The sequence below is a fragment of the Oratosquilla oratoria genome, chromosome 31 (assembly GCF_046742065.1).
Source record: "Oratosquilla oratoria isolate Oo_2021 chromosome 31, ASM4674206v1, whole genome shotgun sequence".
NCBI classification, from domain to species: Eukaryota; Metazoa; Arthropoda; class Malacostraca; order Stomatopoda; family Squillidae; genus Oratosquilla; species Oratosquilla oratoria.
In genome coordinates, this window is record NC_134807.1 from 15,654,963 (window position 1) to 15,672,725 (window position 17,763).

At 45.4% G+C, this 17,763-nt stretch overlaps 1 protein-coding gene across 1 annotated transcript in view; it reads right to left on the reverse strand.

Annotated features, from left to right (window-relative positions):
* The window catches only part of LOC143041457 (RNA cytidine acetyltransferase-like), a 40,616-nt gene that overhangs the window by 3,631 nt on the left and 19,222 nt on the right, over positions 1-17,763 (reverse strand). Inside the window, exons 12-18 of the mRNA XM_076213353.1 lie at positions 15,542-15,740; positions 14,874-15,047; positions 6,175-6,301; positions 4,475-4,619; positions 3,403-3,623; positions 2,504-2,676; positions 852-1,088 (exon numbers count right to left, since the gene is read on the reverse strand). Coding sequence (XP_076069468.1) covers positions 852-1,088; positions 2,504-2,676; positions 3,403-3,623; positions 4,475-4,619; positions 6,175-6,301; positions 14,874-15,047; positions 15,542-15,740 — 1,276 coding nt within the window. The remainder of the gene's footprint in view (positions 1-851; positions 1,089-2,503; positions 2,677-3,402; positions 3,624-4,474; positions 4,620-6,174; positions 6,302-14,873; positions 15,048-15,541; positions 15,741-17,763) is intronic.

The following is a 17,763-nucleotide window of genomic DNA, read 5'->3' on the forward strand; positions in this document are numbered from 1 at the left end:
TCCATCTCCTGCTTCAAATCTGTATCCTACTGTTGGGTACCATCTCATGTTGGCATCCCCATCAACAAATAACCCAACAATGCAGTGTTATATACCCCTTTCAACACCTCCACTCCCCTACTAGTAACAGACTACTACTCAATCCTCTGCTAAATATATGACATAGATACTGGGAACTAAACCCAACACACCATCTAACATTTTTCACATCAACATAAATAGTGTTTTAAAACAGTACTTTTAGAATATCTGATTTACAGAACATTCCATACCAACTGCTTATTTTCTCATCTGATAATGATATGGTTTAACATCACACACTCCCCCCTATCAGAAGGCTAGGACGGTGCCCCTCACAGAGGGCTTTGTAGCATGGTATCTAATGAACCATGCCCTTGGTTCAACTTCACCAGTGGCAGGATTCGAACCACCCTCACCTCAGCCTTCATCGTAAGTAATGATGTCCTAACCCGCTCAGCCAGAGAGCTTCCATTTTCCACTCCTTCAAATAACAATGACACTCTATCTAATCCTGGACAATAAAACACCAATACCTCTATTAGCCCTCTGTGAGGGGCACTGTCCTAGCCTTCCAGTAGAGGGAGTTTGTGATGATAAACCATAACATCATATCACCTCTACTACCCCCCAGAAGTTCCTACAAAAGACAAGACTCCTAACCAAAAACACTCAACTAACAACACCAATAGATGAAATACACAATAACATATGATGGTGGTGCAAGACTGTCTATATTGATAGAACCATCAGTAAACCAGTCCATAACTAACCAACCATCCAACCAACCAACCCACCCAGCACACAAAAATTGAAAAAGATATATATATTACCTTGGCTGCGTCTTCAAGATCCTTATCCAATGAAATGGAAACAGGAGTGAAGTGGTCAGGAGACAGTGAACGTGGCAATTGTTGGGCAAAGCTCTGCTCCTGAATGCCTCGCAAGGTTGTGTGGAAACGACGCATGGCACGATTGAACTGACCCAAAGCCGATTCAATGGGGAGATCCAGAAGTGATGGCACAGATTCAAAATTTTGGGTCTGACCTCCAATAGCAATCAATAAGGCCTACAGGAAAAAAAAAAAAAAAAAAAAAAAAAGGAAAATGTAATTACATGATGCATACAACAATATTTGAGCAGAATAAAAATACTTAATTTGCAGCTGGAGTACCATCTGTATTATATAAGCATAAAATCTTGTTATAATACATACATACATATACCAAAGGCTGGGTTAGCCAGAAAGAAAAAAGCATAGAAACCACTCCCACCCATTCCATTTCCTATATATTCCACTCCCCTCCACCCTCCTCCCTCCCTTTTATCTTGGCACCTCCTGGATGACAGGTCATCCCTGAGTCCTGTCCATCTTGTGCCCACATATTCTTTTATTGAAAAATGTGGGCACAAGAGAATAAAAATGTAATCAACTTATGTCATGAGTATTGTATGAAATCTTGTGTTGCCATTTGATGAACATGGAGAAAAAATGCAGTCAACTTTTGGCATGAATATTGTATGTATTCATGTGTCATTATTTGATGAATATGGGGGAAGATTTAAGAGGGGCCAGGGGAAAGGAGACATACTTGATATTAAAAAGTGACTTTGTATTCCTTTATGAATAAAGATTCTATACTATTGACTGCATATAACTTGTACAGTCAAAACCCTAGTAAAGGAAATGAAAACATATAAATAGTTTTATATGGTACTACTGACTTTGCTGCTTACAGAGCATTCTGTTGATTTTCCATATAGGAGTTAATATGTTAATAATAATTTTGTTTCACTAACTAGCCCCACAATGGTCCTTGGGTCCATAGAGCTCTCCAGGAAGAAACTTCAGATTGTTCCTATGTCACATGCTTAAAGAAGCATAAGTAACTAGTTGTAACTAGATGTCAGCTCTCCTTATGTGAAAAAAAGGGGGCAAGGGAGGATGTAGTTAAAGTTGGTAAGATACCTTGGGCCTGATTCAGTGCCTGAGTGCCTGCCTGTTGGGGCTGCACCTCCATATGGAGGTGTGGGGTTGATAAATGCATACATATACCAACGACTTTTCCCCCCTTACAAGGGAGGTAGCTAAAGTCAAAAGGAATAATTCCACTTCCATCCATTTCATCCCCATCCATTCCACTCCCATTCACTACCCTTCCTTCCCTCCCTCTTTTCTTGGCTCCTCCTGGATGATGGGTGATCCCTGAACTCACCCACTACCCTTGGTCAGAAGCAATGCAGCATGACACAGCACATCCATGGCAAGGCTGCTTCATTTAAAAGTTGAGGGGGTTGATACATACATATACCAAAGGCTTTCCTCCTTACAAGGGAGGAGGAGGAGGAGGAGAAAAAAAAAAAAAGTAATACAGAGATGATTCTGTCATCCATCTACCACACAGGCATATATCCATCATTGGTCCCTAATAGTGTGAAACAGATCAAACTGCACACATGTACAAAAACTTATGAACAACTTACACATTGAACTGGAGAAAGGTGGAGTGATGGAAGCCTTTTCAAGAAGAAGAGTTTGGCTAAAATGGGTACAAGGTCAGTGATCAGGTGGTGATCAGCTAAATTGTTGCAATACTTTTCAAGGCGCTGGATGTCGTGTGGTGTCACCACTGTCTTCAGCTCATGCCACTGAATTTCTACAAAACAAATAATACATTGGTCAACATCAGAAGCATGAAAGAATGGTTCTAATCTTTTGAGCCATACTCTTTACTTCACAGATTGGAAATCTGTGGTCCCACAGCCAGCTACAGTCCTTGAAACCATGGGACTCTGAGAGGGACTAATGATAGGTATTTACTTGTTGTGGCCCTACAAGATGAATGAAAGAGAGAATTATTTTCCTAGTACATGTCTTATTATTATTTGAAGAAATGGAGTCAAGCACCACAAATAAAAACATCAGAAAATGGCATCAAAATTTGGCAACCTTCAAACATGTGTAACTCAATAATTTTCCAAGCTATCTTGTTAATTTTCTTTTAATATGAACTTTATAACAAGTATGATTCAGTGGTGTGTATGTGTTTTTTTCAGTGCCAATATTTTAAACTGCTTTCTGACAAAATTATGGCACAGGGTGTCAATAGGAGCAAGGGAACATACATTTTTTAGGGATTTTATTTCTTACTTCTGACAGTGCAAGGGAGTCACATCAACTACCATTGGGTTGAAGAAGGATGAAAATAGTGTTATATCCAATAAACCTAGTCTGGCCAAGGGTGTCAAGTAACTCCCTTTCTATGCATGATGCTTAGTTTGTTGCCTCAAGTTTTACTGGCAAAATTTGCAGCTGGCAACAGTCTTTGGGCCTTCTCAATTGTGGTGTTCTCTTAGGCCCAAATAAATATTTTTCTACTTACCTTGGGAATTTTTGTCCTTGACAGAGGTCATCAAAACATTAACAGCCAGAGTTGGATGTAAGTGACTGAAGGGTCCTCCAAGAAGATTGAAAAATCTGTGTGCAAAGTCTTCCATGAAGGATTTCAACCAGTCAGGCAGTTTTTTCTCTTCCACAGCAGCAAAGTCTAAAGGCTTTACCATCATACATGTATGTTCTCCAGTTACTTTGTTTGCTACCTGGCTGAAGAGTAAAGTTAAAGTTTTGTTACATCCTTCTTTCACCAGGGACACTATTTATGACACATTGTTCTCAATATGTACATACCAAAGGGCCTTTTCCCCTTTATATGGGGTTGGACACATCAAAGCATACACCCATCCAAAAGCCATTCATTGCCCCTCCCATTTTAGCAGCTTGTGGATTCAATACTCTCCTCTACCACATAGCTTGGGTCAAAGGGAATGAAACAAAACACATACTCCTGTTAACCAGTAAAAAAGAAAATGACCTACATGAATACAACAGAGACAACAGCCCAAAGTTTCTTTCCAGAGATCTTTGGGAAGGCCTGAGGCCTGTTGCTAGTTGCTGTGAGCCTGTGGGTGTCTAGTCACTCAAAATCTATGCAATAGTTATTACCATTACTTTTTATTTTGCATCAGCACATTATCTACAGAGTATATAGTTTCCCTCTGCTCTTTCCCATCCCCTGAATTACTTATATTCACTTATTCCTGGTTCTCATTCCTACAAAGCCCTCTGTGAGGGGCATCGTCCTAGCCTCCTGATAGGGGGGAGTGTGTGATGTTAAACCATATCATCATTCCTTTCATTATCCCATTCTTATACAAGTTAAACATGAAACCCTTCTACTTTGCAATGAAACTCCATACATTCCATCTCCCTAATTATATACCAAGGACTTCTTTCCCATTGAGAAAGGAGGTAGCCAGTCAAGGCAAACACTCCCTCTCACCCACTCCACTCCCATCCACTACCCATTGTTTCCCTCTCATTTTAGTTTCTCGTGGACAAAGGGTCATCTCTGTCTCCTGCCTAATCCCTGGGTCAGAAGCAATGCAGCAGCTTACCTTACATAGAGAGGGATATATCCATTACGATTCCAGAACTTGTACAGAGGAGATGTGATACCGTAGGAAACACTTAAATAGCTCAAGTTTTCTGGTCTTCGTTCACTCAATTTTGACATCAGGGGTAGTTCTGATTTTCTAGGAACTGGATAACAAAAGAAAAATAAATAATGTTACATAAAAAATTAACATCACTAGTTTTAAATATGCGAGACAAAAAGAATAGAGATCCAGTGAAAGATCTTGAATACCTAAAATATATCTATTTTTTTTTTTCATTTCTGGTTTCCTATCCCTTTCAGGAGAGGTTAGCCCCAGTGGTGAATCTTTTGTTTTTGCTTGTCTGCAGAATTGTTTTGTTGATCTGTTTATGGAAGACTACAGGTTTACGGTTATATTCACCAGAAAAAAAAAAAAAAAAAAAAAAAGAGAGAGAGACAGAGAGAGAGAGAGAGATGTACAATGATGCATCACCTTATGTGCATCATAAAACATAAAGTTACAGCTGTAATACTCATTCTCTTTCACCCTGAATGTTGATAACCACTGAAAATATGATCAAGCCTGTTCACAGGGTCACTTAACTATAACTACAAAATAAATATAATCAGGACAATGACGCTGGCATCCCATATCTTATGATGGCGACATCGGCATCATCATATGCTAAGGGTTAAAGATCTACAACCTAATCCCAGTGTGCTATAACACTTCTATACAAACATACATACATACATATACCAAAGGCTTTTTCCCCCTTACAAATGTTTATATAGGTCACCCACTCCTTAATACATACATACATACATATACCAAGGCTTTTTCCCCCTTACAAGGGAGGTAGCCAAAAAGGAAAAGGCATAAAATCATTCCCACCCATTCCATCCCTAAATACACTCCATACCCCTCCACCCTCCCTCTTCCCTCTTATCTTAGCACCTCCTGGATGACGGGTCATCCCTGCACCTTGTCCGCTGCCCTGGGTCAGAAGCAGTGTTGCAAAACACAGCACATCCACAGCAAGGCCGCTTCATTAAATCGGCGACCCCCCCTCCTTAACCCCTTCCATACGGTGCCGCACACGTAGGCGTCATGGACTTAGATCTCAGTGGCAGCAGCTAATGCCAGCCGTACGACGTGTCGTAATAATACTCGCATCATAAAATATAGTCACCCCTTATATCGATCGTTCTCTCTTTCACCCGCGAATTTTGAATACCACAGAGAATGGGATTCAGGGCACATTTGAGAGAATGTAAAAACACAAGGGCGACTACAATAAATATAATCAAGACGCCGATATGGCAGCCTCGCGAATACACTCGCTCCCCATGACGCCTACGTGTGCGGCACCGTATGGAAGGGGTTAATAGATTGCAAAATTCTATTCTTCACCATACCCACCATGACTGCACTTAGGACACCATCTTGCAATGAAACAGGACCAACTCAGAATATGTATAGCCACAGATTCACACTGCCCCAGAGGCAACCACCACACAGATGACACAGGACATCTCATACTACAATGCTTTACACTAACATTCCTAGGAATAGTACAGGAATATGATAAAATCTATTGAGGTATGACTTCCCCAGTACAAAAATAATTATGCAGTTCTAAAAAGTGTGGTTCTGCAAAACAACAACACATATCTAATCATATTTCTATCTAAAAGTTAAATAGTTTTGAGTCTTACCAATTATGTCTACATTATTTTCCTCAACTGGTTGTGCTTCTATTTCTTGTTCATCATCAATGAGTTGAGTGTGTCTTGCATAGTAGTCTCTTAGGAGTGAAATGGCACGACTACCATAGCCCATTGACTGTAAAAATAATAATATAAACATATACCAAAGGCTTTTTCCCCCTACATGGGGGTAGTCAAAAAGAAAAAGGCATAGAAACCACTCCACCCATTCCATTTCCTATATATTCCACTCCCCTTCACCCTCCTCCCTCCCTCTTATCTTAGCACCTCCTGGTGCTAAGATAAGAGGGAGGGAGGATAAATAAAAGATTATCAATAAATATTCAGTCAATCAATCTTAAAGTTTCTCTAACCAAAACCCCATTGCTACAAAGCAGGTGGCATGGGTTACCAGATCCTTCCATAATCTCTTTCAGAAGAAATGTTGGCTGTTGTGATTAAGTAGGCTGTTTCTTCATTCTAAACTGAAATAAGGATCATAGTAGAGCATATCCAACTTTGTCTGGTCTCTAAAAAATTGCTGGAATAATTGTGGATGCTGACACTAAGGCAGACCTTGGATTATGAGTCCCAGCCCTTGTCTATACTGATGCTACAAAGTCCTTAAAAGATTAACTGCATAAAACTTATGCAGCCAATATCCCATATGGGAATAGAAAAATCAAGATGCCCTTATCATTCAATTGGAAGCAAATGGCAGGGGGTGCATTAGTTCACTAACACGCTGGAGCCTATTCCCATGATACAGCCACCCTTCCCATCCTGGATGACGGGTCATCCTTACACCTCGCACACTGCCCTAGGTAAAAAGCAATGTGTGTATATATATATATATATATATATATATATATATATATATATATATATATATATACATGTATATATATATATATGTCTATATATATATATATATATATATATATAACACACAGGAACCCACAGTCGGAGAAAGAATAAACTTCGAACACCAAATCCCTTTCTTGGATATTTTGTTAAGAAGAACTGATGATAATTTATTCTTTACAGTATACCGTAAGCCCACCCATTCAGGCAGTTATCTCCACTTTTTTAGCAATCACCCTGACAATGTCAAGAAAAGTGTTGCCTCTGGCCTTTTCTTGAGGGCTTTCAGGATTTGCAGTCCTCAATTTCTGGACCAAGAGATTGAGGTGATCAAATGTCAACTTGAGAAGTTGGCTTATCCACCTTGGTTTCTGGACCAAGCCCTCAGTAAGGCTAGGGCCAACCATTTTAAAACTTCCGTCCCCTCAAATTTTCACCGCTCCTTTAAGGACATTTTAAAAATTCCATTCAATAATACCATCAGTTCTTCTACTAAATTGTTTCCTCGTGAACGTCTCACTATTGCCTATCACTATCCTAACACCGTACGTAAGCAAATTGTGAACGTTCAACAAAAGCCGAAGGAAGTTGAGTCACCTGGTGTTTATTGTTTGCCCTGCAAAGATTGTGATTTGGTTTACTTGGGTCAAACCGGGAGAGACTTGAACACTAGATTGGCAGAACATAAAAGGTCAATTAGGTATGGGCAGGAAAATTCGGCTGTATTTCTTCATGTTAAAAATAAGAATCATTCTTTCGACTGGGGTAAGGCCAGATTAGTGTTCAAGTCCCACTGTGGTTTCAGGAGGAAAATAGTCGAATCAGCATTGATTGAGGAATGCCCTAATATTAATATTTCTAAAGGGCAGTGGACACCTGACATTATCTCACGCGCAGCAATAAATAAGCTCGTGCGGACTTTACATCCTCCCCTCTCCTCACCCCCTCCCTCCTCCGCCACCCCAGCTAGCCCCGCGTCTGAGTGAGGTCAGCTGTCCACATCTCTTCTTACTGTAGTTTATAAGTCCCCTCTGTTCTCTTTCTTATGTACTTTCCTGAAGAGGGCTACAGTTGATAGCCGAAATATAGGATTATTCTTTTTTCGAAGTTTATTCTTTCTCCGACTGTGGGTTCCTGTGTGTTATCTACAAATGTGCTACTACATTTCTATTTAGAAATATGTAATTTTCGCAGGAAAATTAATTTTTCCCTGATACAAACCTGAGGTACTCCTTACACTAGGATACTCTCGCGTAGCGCGAATATTTCTACTGCGAAATTAAAATCCTCACTCTGTGGGTCTGGGCAACGCTTATCCTCAGTAAGGGGCCCCATTGGGGCAAGGGGGGGGGCCCTTGCCCTCCACCACAAGTCTCGCACACTATAACCATTCTCTGAGCCAGGTATGATTTAAGCACAAGGTTGTCAGGCAAGGAGAAGGAACTGTTTAGAGGGGTGGTTGAGGAGGGCCATTAAAGGTAAGGAGTACCTCAGGTTTGTATCAGGGAAAAATTAATTTTCCTGCGAAAATTACATTTGTTCCGAAGAATACAAACTCTTCGGTACTCCTTACACTAGGAGACTCGGACTTAGGAGGGAAGGAAGTTGTTATCTAGCCTGGGAAACCGCTGTAAGGAAAATCTAGTGTGCTAAGACTATGTTGACCAGACCCCTATACATTCCCCTCACTTTGAAGTGCACCCCTTTCTGTTCCCTGGAGTGGAGACAGAAAGGTTATAATCACTTTTGTACCACTGAAGGGCTTGAATTGATTCCCTTGGAATGCTAGAGAGCCCGCGGGTGAGGTAAGGGAATGTAAGAGTATGAGAAGGACTATAGAAAGTTATCCCTGCAGTTGCCGAGCCAGAACCTGGATGAGTTGTCAGGGTCGGCTGTGTGCTCTTGAGGAGGGGTATATCATTTTCAGGACTTCTTGGGCGGCCACTATGGGGCCCAAAGATAAGTTCCCTAAAGATTCCCGCATAACTTCTTTGAGGTAAAAGGAAGTGAACGTATTCTGGCTTTTCCATATACCTGCTTGAAGAACCTGGTTGACTGACCGATTCTTTCTGATGACTAGGGAGGTCCCTACTGCCCTCAGGTCATGGGCAATCTGTGTGGTCCATGTCGCAGGCTCTGCGGATGACTTCCATTGTCCAGTAAGAAAAGGAATTCTTAGTGATGGGCTACCTTTAGTAGAGATGAACAACCACTTTAATTCTGGTCGAAGATGTTCGGTTCTCTTGAGGTAGGTCCGGATGGCTTGTACCGGGCATAGAACTGTTTCAGTCTATTCTCCCCCTGCAAATTCGTCTAAGGATGGAACACTAAAGGACCAGAATCTAGGGTCGGATTTGGCAGGATCTTTGTTTTGGCAATGAATTGAGGCATGAAAGTGAAGGAGACCTCTTTCCATCCTTTGGAATGGGCGACTCTATAAGAGATGGCATGTAACTCCCCTACTCTCTTGGAAGATGCCAGGGCTAGCAGAAAAAACTGTCCTCTAGGAGAGGTCCTTCAGATGTGCCTCTCGGAGAGGTTCGTAAGGGGGACCCCTCAGAGAGTTCAGGACTAATGCCACATCCCGCGGAGGAGAACTGATTTCCCTGGGGGGGGCATGATCTTTGAAGTGCCTGAAGAGCATGGAAATTTCCTGTGAAAGGGCTAGGACCATGCCCTTCAGAGAAAACACCTGATTTAGAGCTGCCCTATAGCTTTGTACTGCCGAGAGGGAGATCTTCCTGGACTTCCTGAGGACGTGGAAGGAGGCGATCTCAGGAATGGTGGCTCGAACTGGGACTAACTTCCTGGAGTGGCACCATTTGCAAAGGCGCATTTCCCTTGATAAAGGTTAGCTGAGGATGAGCAAATAGGAGCGGACATGTCCTCAACCACTTCTCTGGGAAAACCCTTCTTTAGGAGGATCTGGACCATAGTCTGAACGCGTGGAGATTGAGTGCTGAAGGGTTCTTGTGCCAAGGCCCGTTGATGGGTGGATACAGAAGATCTGGTCTTCCCTGAAGGGCCAGAGGCTCTTCTACTGCTAGCTCGAGGGCGAACGGAAACCATGGGGCTTCGGGCCACCAAGGAGCGATCAAAGTCATCCGAAGGTAGGATGCGTGTCTTGCTCTGAGGTACCTTCTGGAGCAAGGGAAATGGTGGGAAAGCGTAGGAGTCCAGGTTGTCCCAACTGTGCAGAAGAGCGTTTTCTCCTGCTGTCAGAGGATCCAGGAAAGGGCTGAAATATTGGGAGTTGGTGATTCCATCTCATTGCAAAAAGGTCCACTAGAGGGGAGCCCCATTTGCTGAGGATGAAGTTCGCTACTTCTCGATAGAGGGACCATTCTGTGTTGATTATCTGATTCTTCCTGCCGAGGTGGTCCGCCCAGACATTCCTCTTCCCCGGGATGTAACGGGCTTTGAGTGACACCTGGAGATTCTTGGCTAGGTTGAGGATGTCCATCATCAGAAGGCATAGTTCCTGGGAGACTGTGCCCCCCTTGCTCGTTCAGGTAGGGTACTACCGAGGAGTTGTCCGACATTATGCCCACTACTTTTCCTGAGACTTGATCCTTGAAGTGACGGAGAGCCAGGAGTACTGCTTTCAACTCAAGCCAATTGATATGGGCTGTCCGCTCGACTGTGGACCAGGAACCGCTGATGTGATCGTCGTTGAGGTGGGCTCCCCAGCCCTCCTTGGAGGCATCGGAGAACAGGAGGACTTCGGGGGGAGATGGGCCGAGGGGCATCCCCATGAGAAGGTTGCATGGGCCTTCCACCAGAGAAGAGAATCCTTGACTTCTTCGGTGAGGGAGATGTGTTGTAGGGGTTCTCCCTCTTGCGGGGCCCATTGAGACTTGAGGAGCCACTGTAGCGGTCGCATTCTTTGTCTACTCCAGGGGATTAATTTCTATATGGAGGCCATATGGCCCAGGAGGATTTGGCATTGTGTAGCCGTCAGGAACCTGGTCGATAGTGCCTGTGCAACTAGAGAAGCGAGATTCGGGATCCCCTTTCCTACTAGGAAGGATTCCATTAGGGAGGAGTCCAGGACCATACCCAGGTACGTGACTCTCTGTTCTGGTAAGAAATCTGACTTTTCCGGGTTGACTACTGTGCCCAATTTCAGGACAAAGGTTAGGACCATTCTCAGGTGTTCTGGCATAGCTGGGCGGAATGCATCTTGGAGGTCCAGCGACACCATGAAGTTCCCTTCCCTGATAGACGCCCTTACGGACTCTGGGGAGGCCATTCGGAACTTTGTCAGGGAAAAGGAACTTGTTGAGTGGAGACAAATAGATGACTGGTCTCCACACCCCTGTTGTCTTTTCTACTAGGAATAGCCGTGAGAAGAACCCTGGGTCCGGAGTCGAGACTTCCACTAAAGTTCCTGTCTGGAGCAAAACGGAGGATTCCTCCGCTAGGGCCCGCCCGCGAGCCGAGTCCGGGTGGAAGCTGCTGACTTGGATGGGATAGAGGGAGAGGTTTGGGACAGTGGAAAAGGGAAGACAATAGCCCGTCTTAATGACTCAGTAGGTCCAGTCTTCCGCCCCGGCCTCTTCCCATGCTCTCCAGTAGAGGGAGAGGCAACCCCCTATCCTGTGCAGAGGGGCTGGCGAATTCCTAGGAGTCCTGTGGGGGAGTCCGGAGCCTCTATAATGTTTGCGTCTAGGATCTCGGAGTCCACCATATCCGGGGGAATCAGCGTGTGGGTGAGCATAAATCTCCCTGAGGAGGGGGTCACTGGGGTCCCCGAGGATGGTGTCTCTCCTGCGGGACTCGAAGTTGGCCCAGGACGTTGAGAGACAGGAAACCTGATGCTTCAGGGCTCTGCTTGCGCTTGCCAAAAAGCCTGGAGGTCGCATTCTTCCTGGGGTTGTAGTGCGGGTAAGAACCCCCACGCCGAGGCAAGGAGGCGTTCTAGCCAGGAGTTCACCGCCAGGGACAGAGCCAGTGATTGAAGGTGGTTGCTGACTTCCCTGCCAGAGAGGAGGACGTTTCGTCTGCGCAGCGACTCGGCGTCCGCCTTAACCAGCTCTGGTAACCTCGCCGGGATCGAGGCTGCTCAGAGGGTTGACCCCGATGGGGTGTAGAAGCGCTTCTGGTGTTCCAATGGGACCGGAAGCCAACGCGTCTTCTCGGTCGTCCTTGTTGCGAGAGCGTCGGAGGCCTGGGCCATGGCTCTCGCCGTCTGCGTACTCCATGGAAGGTGGAGGGGAGGAGGCTGGGCTTTCTGAGAGTTGGCCGTCATGAAGATGTCAGACTCGAATGTGGCTTCCTCTTCTTTCGGGTGGCCCAGTCGTTTGCCCTCCGAACCCTCGCGAGGACGTCCGAGAAGGAAGGTGGGACCACCATCGAGGATTCCGACTGGGAAACGGGAGGGGAAAGGGAGCGTGGCCCCCCCCCCCTACGGAGCTGTGGACATCGTCGTCGGCGTAGGAGGGGTCGGGACGGGCAGAGAGGAACCTCACGCTACCATCCCGGTCACTGATGGGTACAGAGGGGGGCCGAGCAAGTGGAAGATGGTCGAGGGGGGCCCTTGGGGGCGGTGACTCCTCACGAGCTTCCGTGCGGTGCACGAACCGCGCTTGAGAAGCGCGGAAAAATTCCCGTTGGGCCTCCATCTGTTCCTTCAACGTAGTGACGAGTGAACAGAGTGGGGAGGAGGTCCGGGGAATGTCCGCTTGAGTCCCGCCTGGGTGCGGATGGTCCGGGAGACGCCAATGGGAGACTGCCTCCTCTGGACGAAGCCGAGTCACCCACGACGAACGCGCGCGTGGGCACATCTCGGGCTTCCTGCCCACCGGGCATAGAAAGGGTTCCGGCGATGACCCGGCTCGTCTGACGACGGGGGGAAGGTGAACGTGGGGGCCACCCGAGGAGGAGAAGAGGCCGACGCGCTCCGAAACTCCGAACTCGGCTCCTTTGTCCGTGGGGGGTGGAGCCGCCGGCAGCGTCGCGGTGCCGGTGGACGCATCCGGGAAAAATCTCGTACCCGGGGGGGTTCGCGGGGGCCAGTCGTGCCCGTCGTAGCTAACCACCCTGTGGGCAGGAACAGGAGACAAGTGGCCTGAGACTGACTCGGGGCGGCTATTGTACAACCTTTCCGTTTACTACGCTTAGGAGGGGGGAGACAACTGCCCGCGTCCTCCGCCGACGTAGCATGCCTTCTCCTTGTGTCGGGTGAGGGGGGAAGCCATCTAGAAACACCGCGTCTGCAACCTCGTCCCTGATCTCTGTCCCTGTGAGCAAAGGGCATGGAAAGGGCACCGTTGATCACCCAGCTCTTCCTACGGTGGGTGTTGTGCGTACAGCGGGATTCCTGAGTAGAAGAGACTAAGGGGCTCTTTGCCCCCCCCCCCCTTTGTCCGTGCCGGCGTCGAGTTTCGGGGGCAGCCGCAAGCGACCACATCCGGGAAAAATGTCATACAGGAACGGTAGCTAGCGGTGGCTTGACGCGCATGTCCGACTACGCTAACCGTCCTTTGTTGAAGGAAGAGGACAACTTGGCCTGAGAATGACTCGAAGTGGCGTTGTACCACCTTCCTGGCGACTGTTGAGTTTCCGGGATGGGCGAGGGCAAACCGCAAGCGACCTCATCCGGGAAAAGCTCGTACAGGAACGGTAGCTAGCGGTGGCTTGACGCGCATGTCCGACTACGCTAACCGTCCTTTGTTGAAGGAAGAGGACAACTTGGCCTGAGAATGACTCGAAGTGGCGTTGTACCACCTTCCTGGCGACTGTTGAGTTTCTGGGATGGGCGAGGGCAAGCCGCAAGCGACCTCATCCGGGAAAAGCTCGTACAGGAACGGTAGCTAGAGGTGGCCTGAGGCGCATGTCCATCTACGCTAACCGTCCAGGTTTAAAGGAATAAAGGACAACTTGGCTGCCTGTCTACTACGCCGTGGAGGAGGGAGAGAATTGCTCGTCTCCTCCGAAGCCGTAGGCCGCCTTCCCCAGTGTTTGGGGGGGTGAAGAGGGAAGCCATTTTCTATGGCCATTTTCTATGCGGCGAAACCACAACAATACTGGAACCAGATTCCATACTTACAGTGAAGGGTAGGATACCCGGTGGCGGTTAAGGGAATAATACAGGGAATGGAGAAGCACTTAAAATTCCAGGACACAGGATGGCGTAGGGAAAACCCCGATGAAATTGAAGGACGACGAACTCCTTAGCGTCCTTAGAGTGAGCTGGCGACAATCGAAGCGGATTGCTTGATTTTCGGCACCGACGTAAACATGGAGAGATGTTAACGCGGTCACTACTGCGAAGAGAATGGTTATAGTGTGCGAGACTTGTGGTGGAGGGCAAGGGCCCCCCCCCTTGCCCCAATGGGGCCCCTTACTGAGGATAAGCGTTGCCCAGACCCACAGAGTGAGGATTTTAATTTCGCAGTAGAAATATTCGCGCTACGCGAGAGTATCCTAGTGTAAGGAGTACCGAAGAGTTTGTATTCTTCGGAACAAATATATATATATATATATATATATATATATATATACATATATATATATATATATATATATATATATATATATATATATATATATATATATATATATATATATTGATCGCACTTACAAGCCATAAGAAGGCTCACCACCCTAATAATAACTCAGCTCTTATGACCCCCTCCTCTATTCAACCTTCTATTAGGAATGGAAACTAGGATACTCGGATATGTGGACATGCCGACGACATACTTATAACTAAAGGGAGGTGGCCAGTCAAGGCCTACACCCACCCTTCACCCATCCAATGCCCAGTTGTTTAACCCTTTTATCTTAGCTCCTTGTAGATGACATATATTGGATATATGCTGTCTAATATAATACTGTACCTGATAATCAGGGTGTGCTGCAACTCTGACAATTCGAGCACTTTTATACTCTGGGAATGCAGGGTCCAAAAACTGCGTTGCAAGTGTCCAGGGTACCAAATCACCTGAAGGGCGGTCTCCTCGATTCAAACACTGCGTTGCTACCTTTGCTAAAATTCCTCCTTCCATACAAACCTGAAATAATTTTAACATAACCAAGAGTTCATTTCTTGATGATCCAAATACATAAATACCTAAACTCTTTTCCCCTTACAATGATGTGGCCGAGTCAAAACACACCCAATACACACACATTATACTCCATGTAGTACCCCTTCCATCTCAGTATTTCTTGGATGAAGAGTCATCTCTATCCCCTATCACACTGCTAGGTCTAAGACAAAAACATGTTGATCCTGATACATAACAAAAGACCTGTATCCCCTTGTGAAAGGTATGGCCCCAAAAAATAATATAAAAGAATACCGTAAACAAGTTTCATTATTCCTTATATTTACAAGAATACTCTAGTAAAAACTTGGTCACTTAAACTAATAGGGTGTTCAACAGTCAAAAGAGAAAGTGTTCCTGACCTAATATTTCTTTTTTTTCTGAAACTAGTCACATAGAAAAGAAATACGAAAAATTATGTAAACATCACAAGCCACAGCTTTATATCCACACCATACCTGAATGACACAGAGTATGTGAGGCAGAGAAGCCATATCTTGCTGCAGAGGAGGAATGAGCACAAAGAGGTGGTGTGCTGGAGCATCGCTCAACACCTGGAGGTCATCGGGAGAGTTGCGGTAGTGAGATGCTACCAGGAGAGACATCATCTGCTGAAGGAACTCTTCACTTTCTTTGTGTCCACTCAGAAGAACTTTTCTGCAATACATTAGAATACAAAATTGGTAAAGACCTACACTATTCTAGAGAAAAAATTTATCAATAAGCGAAGGAAAATGATTCTCATGGACACAGCAGATATATGTGAAAACTTCTCCCAGTTTAAGTATTATGAAAGGACCTACAGATCAGGTGAATCTGGCTATCTTGTATTTGCACAAAACACAAAATGTGCCCCAACATTACAGAGAGAGAGAGAGAGAGAGAGAGAGAGAGAGAGAGAGAGAGAGAGAGAGAGAGAGAGAGAGAGAGAGAGAGAGAGAGAGAGAGAGAGGATGTTGTTCTGTTTTGTGTTATGTATTGCGTGCATTGTGTTACTGTTTATGTGTGGTAGTATGTGTGAGTAAATTTTGACGCAGCCCGAAGGGATTTCTCCCCGTCCTCTCCTTATATGCAAGGGGGGACGGAGAGGGGGGGTCGCCGATTAAATGAAGCGGCCTTGCTGTGGATGTGCTGTGTCTTGCGACACTGCTTCTGACCCAGGGCGGTGGGCAGGGTGCAGGGATGACCCGTCATCCAGGAGGTGCTCAGATGAGAGGGAGGGTGGGAGGGGTGTGGAGTGTATTTAGGGATGAAATGGGTGGGAGTGTTTTTATGCCTTTCCCTTTTTGGCTACCTTCCTTGGAAGGGGGAAAAAGCCTTGGTATATGTATGTATGTATGTGTTACTGTTTTGTATGATTATCTATATTCATTTTGTTTTGTCTGTTATGCGTTGTGCCTGTTATGTATTGTGTTAATGCCGTATTGTGTGAATGTCTGTAGTTATTTTGTTTTGTCTGTCTCTCTGTTACAGATATGATAGCCTGGTATTTGTTGAATAAAGCTTGGAATTTGCCATCAAGTGTTTCAGTCTCATTTCAGTAGAGTGGATGTAAAATTTAGATTGAGAGAAGCAATTAAATGCTTTGGGGGATTAAAAAGTGTAATGAGAAATAAGACATTTGGGAATGGATGCTAAAAGGAGACTATATAAAGGGGTGATTGTAATAACAGCACTATATGGGGCAGAAACATGGAACATAAAAGAGGAAGAGAGAGTTTAAATGTGTTTGAGATGAAATGTCTGAGAAGTATGGTAGGGGTTACTAGGCTGGATAGAGTGAGAAATGAGGACGTGATAAGGAGAGTGGGGGTGGAAAAGGAGTTGGGAGATAGGGTTGATGAAAGAGTATTGGGATGGTTTGGACACATGGAAAGAATGAGTGATGAAATATTAGTAAAAGAAGTATGAAAGGCAGAGGTGAATGGAGTGAACATGAGGGGGCAACCAAGGATGAGATGGATAGGGTAACAGGAGCATTGGGAAAAAAGGGGATGTCTGTTGAGGAAGAAAGGGAGAAGACAAAAGATAGGGGTGAGTGGAGAATGGTTATGTATGGATGATGCTGTGATACATGGAAGGGAGTGGGTGGGGGATGGGGGGTTATGGAGTATGTGTGAATGATATTTCGACACACCCCAAAGGGATTTCTTCCCATCTTCTTTTTTTTCTGCATGAGGGGAAAGAGAGGGGGGTCATCGATTAAATGAAGCAGCCTTGCTGTGGATGTGCTATCTTGCTGCATTGCTTCTGACCCAGGGCAGTGGATGAGATGCAGGGATGACCCATCATCCAGGAGGAGCCAAGAATAGAGGAATGGAGGGGTGGTGAATGGACGTGGAGTATGTGGGGATGAAATGGGAGTAAGTTTATGTCTTTTGACTTTGGCTACCTCCCTAGTAACAGGGAAAAAGCCCTTGGTATATGTATGTATTTGAGTCCTAAATGGAGTCCATATATATCATTTTGAGTGGATAAGGGAGGGGGATTCCACCAAATAATGAAGCAGTAGGGGGAAACCAGTTCTAGCTGTTGGGGCCTGTTGTGGTAATGTTGTGTCTTACTGCATTGCCTAAGACCTAAGCAATGCAACACGAATGACCATAAAATGCTAAAACAGAATGGACTTTGGATGGGTGTGGGATGTGTGTATACTTTGACTCAACCACTTCCTTTGTAT